Source organism: Cinclus cinclus, chromosome 23 (assembly GCF_963662255.1).
Source record: "Cinclus cinclus chromosome 23, bCinCin1.1, whole genome shotgun sequence".
Taxonomy (NCBI): domain Eukaryota; kingdom Metazoa; phylum Chordata; class Aves; order Passeriformes; family Cinclidae; genus Cinclus; species Cinclus cinclus.
Window position 1 is genome coordinate 4,086,691 of NC_085068.1, and position 5,809 is coordinate 4,092,499.

General features: G+C 50.7%; 1 protein-coding gene across 1 annotated transcript; it reads right to left on the bottom strand.

Moving 5' to 3' along the window:
* Positions 1–275: 275 nt before the first annotated feature.
* On the bottom strand, positions 276–5,277 carry KIAA2013 (KIAA2013 ortholog). The gene is made up of 3 exons (XM_062507713.1): positions 4,308–5,277; positions 2,749–3,602; positions 276–1,260 (listed from the first exon to the last, which is right to left on the bottom strand). Exons 1-3 carry the CDS (start codon positions 5,275–5,277, stop codon positions 1,234–1,236), a joined length of 1,851 nt encoding a protein of 616 aa, XP_062363697.1. The 3' UTR covers positions 276–1,233.
* Between the last annotated feature and the right edge of the window lie 532 nt (positions 5,278–5,809).

The window sequence follows — 5,809 nt, forward strand, 5'->3', positions numbered from 1 at the left end:
AGAGCTTAGCCTTCATTCCTCAGGATAGAACAAGGTTATACTGAGCAAGGAAATGGAGATAAGCTTTACCCTGTGTATTTTTGTCACTTGTTGTGCCTTCCAAGTTGTCTTATATCCATCTTATATCCATTTATATATTATTTTTCACACTGTATTTGCAGTCAATACTGGCCGCAGATGTAACATAAGGCTCTGCTTATCTAAACTGGGTGGGCAGCAAAAGCAGGAGAGAACAGAGACATAACCAACAAAAAAACCCAACCACACTTCAGCAATCAGATTAGACTGAAAGATATTTATTTAGAAACAACAGCTTTGGTATTTTAAAACCAAACAACCTGTAAGTCACTAGAAAGTGGGATGTCTTCCCCCATAGCCAAAACAAATCAATGCACAAAGTCTCAATAGGCTTAGAATAGAAAACCTGTAGATCAGCATTTCCAAGTGTATATCCAGAAAACCATTTCATTAAATTGATTTTGCACTCTACAGTCAAAAAGGTTGAAAAGCCTGTTACAAGAACTTAGATATCTAGTTCAATTGACTGTTACTGAAGTGGAGGAAAAAATAACATGCTCCCCCTCCCCCCAAGCAATAAATTAAAAACTGTATACCAGAAAGGAAGTTACACTAAAGTTTTCTAGTTAACTATCAGAAGGGAATCATCATCCTTTATTTTTCTGTAAAATAATAAAAAAAAAAAACAAAAAAAACCCGGATCAAAATATCAAAGGACTTATATCTTCAAGTATTTTCACCAAATGGATTACTCCTAGGGAACTGAATAGCTTACAGGGAAAGGAAACATCTGTTACACAAGCTTCTGGGATTAACTATTGAATCACCACACCTTCCAAGTCTCAGATTCCTGTAATAGCAAGGCACAAAAGGATTGTTGCTTTCAAATGGTTCTTGCTCTCAGCTGTAAAATTGCCAGGTGTCTTGTGCAAATGGAGGCTGAAAGCAGGACTAAGTTCACCTGGATGTGGGGATGTTCCCATTCAATTAATGGAACAGGGTGTTATTTCAAGACCATCTATCTTGCTTACTGCTACAGATTCTGAGCTTCAGCTGGTTTCCACTCCTTCCCTGTTTCTGGAATCAAGTTCTGCATCACCTTCATTTGAAGCAGGTCCAACTGAGACAAGGCAGCAGAGTTGTTTGCCCTGCAGTGCCCAGGAGGACGAGGTGTCAGGGCAGCCCTGGGCTGTGGCTGTGAAGCCTCTGGGCACTTCAGCAGGCAGAGTCGGGGACAGTCACCTGCAGCAATGGTTAACAAGTCACTTGGTAGAAGGCAGAAGGCAAGTCTTGGAGATGACAAAGGCAACTGGATAGACAACAGTGAAAGGACATAATTACATAATTCCAAGGACACATTTCAGATGCATGTCAGGGCACAGCTGTTACACAATGACTGACATCAACTCCTAAGCCCTTCCTTCCCTTGCACTGAGGTTCTGATCGTGATCAGAGGCTTGTAACTGCAGTTGTCTGATACACATTTCCATCCTACCTCTTCCTAGGTTAGTTTGTCTGGATACAAGCACCTCCCACTCAATCTTTTATTAGATCACAGGTATTCAGACCTGCTTGGGATCAGGCTTGATCTCCAGTGCTCAAAATGACAAAACCAGTGAGCCAACAGGGAAATTTCCAACTCACTTTAAACACCCCTCACATACCAGCTGTCAAGTTTAGTTCAAAACCTTCTGTTCAGCCTTAGCTATCCAAAATCGAATTTGATCTTATAATTTGGAATAACAGTACAATCTATAGCTAGAACTTTTCCTCTGACAGCTCTGTTTAACTATCATCTCCTTTTTTTAAAAAAACAAAACCTACATTTAACTCTGTTCAGCCCTCAGCTGGGAAGACTCTGAATAGCACAACTAGCTCACACAGGAAATCCAGTCTGGTCTTACATACCCACTTCATATCAACACACAGTCAGAAAATCCCAGTACTAAGAGCAGAGCTCACCATCTATTGTCCATTCTGTGCTAAGTTTTTTACAGCAAGTAAGTTTTCCAAGGCAACTCAAAACAACTTGAAATTCTTTACACCCAGGTAAAATGCATGAGAGCTTGGAGCCAGAACCTTCAACTCACAGTACAAAGCACTCAGTACTTTCCTAATTCATTGTTGTATTTTGTCTGACTGGGAGAAACACCAATTCAGCATCTTCCCAAAATGATGGTGGTAAGCGTGGTTTGATGGAGGACTGCACAGTGTCTATAACAGGAACATGTACCACGAGTCCCAGCAAGTCAGCACCTTCACCCCAGAACACCAGCCTGCCCTGGAGTGTTCCTGTGTGACATCTTACACATTCAGAGCAGGCAGGCATGCAGGTCTCCACACAGCAGTACAGACAAGTACAGCAGCTCTCTCACATGCTTTCTGGTACTGAATAAGAAGCATCATGTCATTACAACTGCAACTGCTGGCCTAGAAACAAGCAATGTCCTACCCTGATGTGTGGAAAAAGGACAGAAAGCTGTGTCTGCCTCCACCTGCAGCCTCACAAATGTCTAAGGACAGACTATGAGTTTATCTTTCCTAACAATTGTGAGCCCTACTGCCCCAATCCCTGCCCTAATCCTCCTTCTTGCAAGAAGAGGTCACAGGTCGCTTGTTTCAAGAGAGACTAAAAACCATCACAGTCCAAGACAGAGCCCGTCCATGCACAGCTGACACATCAGGCTGACAACACTCAATGGATAGCAGCCAAAAGCAGCAGCCTTATACCTTACTCCTGAAGAGTGGCTTGGCTCCCGGCCCACAATATTCGTTGTAGATGAGTTTGAACAGAAACAAGTGAAACAAAGTAATTAAGGAGGCCACACTGAACCAGAACAGGAATGGTAAGCCTGGGTATTGCTTGGCCATGTGCTCCTCATGAGCCAGAATAGCTTTTAGGTGGAGTGTGTGTCTTAGGTCCTGCAAGTGGACCAAATCTGTTGATATATAAAGCAGTGGTGTGATGGGTTGAGTCACCATGACAGGGAAAGTGTGACCTCGTGCCTCTGAGGTCAGCTCCACGGGCTCGTTCATACAGCCTGCCTCACATGCATACAGCCTCACAGGCTTGTCCTGGAATTTCACAGACACATGCAAGAAGGGCTTTCCTTCAGCATCCAACAGAACAGCTAAATTGATCAAGTCCTTATTGTAATGGATCCCACGTAAGGAATAGCTGTTATGAAGTACGTCAGGATCAGCCTGAAACTGAAGATGGTTTTCTGTGAACTGCAGACCCCCAAAACTAAGCACCATTCCCTGCATGAGTCCATGGACTCCAGCTGTCACAAGACCCTTGCATCCCCGTTTTTGGAGAGTCAGCTTCCACAGGTCTGAGAGCTGCAGGACCTGGGTGACACTGGTCAGCTTTGGTGGCCACAGGTTCTCGGCGTGCATGGTCGCGTGGCCGCTGAAGCAGTGGTCAGCATAGTTCAGGCTGGCTTCAATCTTCTCCCTGTCCTCACCCCCGATGAGTGGGTCTAGCAGGGGGGCTGGCATAGTTGACAGCACGTAGTAGAGGGTCATGTTGACTGTCTCACTGGATGGGGTATGTGCATCTGTGATCTTTCTCATTTCAATCCCTGGAGCAAAAGAAAACAACCAATAGCAGAAATTAACTAGGAGGAAAAGAAGATCAAACATGCACATTGATGTTCCATACGCAGGTGTTCTTCATAACATCAAAGAAACCTTTGTCCATAAAACACCAAAGTGAAATGTTTCCTTGTGTTTGTCTAAGAAAATACTCTCTGCTATTTGGGAGTTTGAAAATCAAGCTCCCACTAAAGACAAAGCTAATTTAACATACAGATGCCTTACAGGCCTGTCATCATAACTGCAAGAATGATCTGTCAAAAGAACATAGTATTTTTATAAAATAGCAAGTTCTACATTATTTGGTCAGCTACTCTTTTATGTAAGACATTAATATCTTAAGAAAAAGCATATTTGTAGAACAGTCCTTAACTTCCATGCAGAATCTTTCGTGCTATCACTAAAGGTCAACTTTATTTCCAACTGACACGAAGGGCAAATCAATGAAATTCCTGAAGCCACGAAAATAATAATGAATAATGATTATAAATCTTCTTCTATCACTTCCTATACGTAGTCAGGTGTACTCCACTTCGTAAGGCAAGCTGGATTCCAAACCAGGAATGCTGTTTGACCATCCCACAACTCATCAGGAAGACCAGAGTCTGTGGAGACTTTACAGCAACCAGGACACTGACCTTTCAGCCACCCTCTAAAGCAACTCCATGGAAGTTGAACATCACTTTCTTTACCTGAAATGAACAAGTCAGACCAGGTCTGCTGGTGCTCCTGGAAAAGATCTTCCACCCCCATCTGCATCACCTCCAGCATCTCTTTCTTGGCTGCCTCCCTCAGCTTGCTGAAGGTCTCCTCCAGCCTGGAGACATCGATGGGCTCCGAAGTGTACACCACGGAGAGTACAGTCTCATCAAAGTGCGACTTGGGTGCAACCTGCACCCGACTTACGAGTTTCTTGGCAGCCACCACCACCAACACCGTCTTGGGGGTGCCGGCCAGCGGCAGGCGGCCGGAGGAGAGCAAAAACTGCCGCTCCTCCACCTTCTCCAGGCTGGTGGCGAAGCGCCCGCCCAGCACAGAAGCGGAGGGGGCCGAGGCCTCGAAGGCGGCCACCCGCTCGGTGGGGTTGGCGATGCGGATGCGTTGCATGTAGAGATGTGGCCGGCTCCGGTGGGCCACCACCTCCTCCCGCACCGTCACGCAGTCCCCGGCGCTGGCCCCGGGCCCCGTCTGGACGCACCGCACCCTCCTCACAGCCCCGTCCCGCAGCGCCGCTAGCGCCGCCCGCGCCTCGCCGCGCCCGCCCAGCGCCCTCAACCGCACCAGCGCCGGGTACTCGGTGGCGAGAGCCGGGCCCCCGCCGGCCCCCGCGGGCCGTACCCAGAGCCGCCCGGCGGACACGTCCAGCAGCAGGAACCCGTTGCCCGCCACTGCCAGCCCCGGGGCCCCGCCGGCCCCGGCCGCTTCCTCAGGCAGCGGAAGCGCATCGCCGCGCTGGGTCTGCGCCCGCCAGGCGCCCGCAGCCGCCTGAACGCAGAGGGCGGCGGGTCCCCGGGGCTCGGCCCCGCGCCCCACGCCCCGCGTCCGCGCCGCGCCCAGGTACCAGTAGGCGACGAGCAACAGCACCAGCAGCAGCAGCAGGCGCCGCGCCCAGCTGCTGGATAGCAGGCCCGGCAGCCCCTTCAGCCGCTGCTGCAGCCACATGGGCGGCGGCGGGGGAGCCCCGGCCCGGCCCTTCCCGGTCCCGGCCCCGCCGCGCCGCACCGGCCCTAAGCCGCCATCGCCGCCGCGCCCTGCGGCAGCTCCGCCGCGATTGGCGGCGCTTTGCAGCACTTTGCGACAGCCGCGCTCTCCGCCCTGAGGAGGGGCTGGCCGGAGACGCGGCCCAGCCCGCTTGGACCCCCCGGAACCGCTGGGACCCCCGGCCTTCAACTCCCCCCTTGCTCGGGGCCCTGCCGGCTCCGGGCCCCTCCTGTTACCGGGACCTCTCTCGGCTCCGAGCCTCCTCAGCTCCGGGACCCGCGGCTTCCAACCGCGCCCTCCCCCGGCACCGGGATCCCCAGCTTCCAACCCTGGCGGCTCCGGGACTCCCCGGCTTCCAGCGCCCTCCCCCTGCCCGCTCCCTCTGCTGTGTCCGCGGGTGTCCTCGAGCAGCTCCAGCCCAGGGCTGAGGTTCTGTTTCTCCTGCCCGGGTCACTGCACCGATCGAAAAGGCCTGGAGGGGTTTCCCGTAATT

Coding starts and splice junctions, on each gene's coding strand:
- KIAA2013 (XM_062507713.1), bottom strand. CDS start 5,277: ATGTGGCTGCAGCAGCGGCTGAAGGGGCTGCCGGGCCTGCTATCCAGC. Junction 3,603..4,307: donor GTCTGACTTGTTCATTTCAG/GTAAAGAAAGTG, acceptor CTTTTGCTCCAG/GGATTGAAATGAGAAAGATC. Junction 1,261..2,748: donor AGCCACTCTTCAGGAGTAAG/GTATAAGGCTGC, acceptor CCATTGCTGCAG/GTGACTGTCCCCGACTCTGC.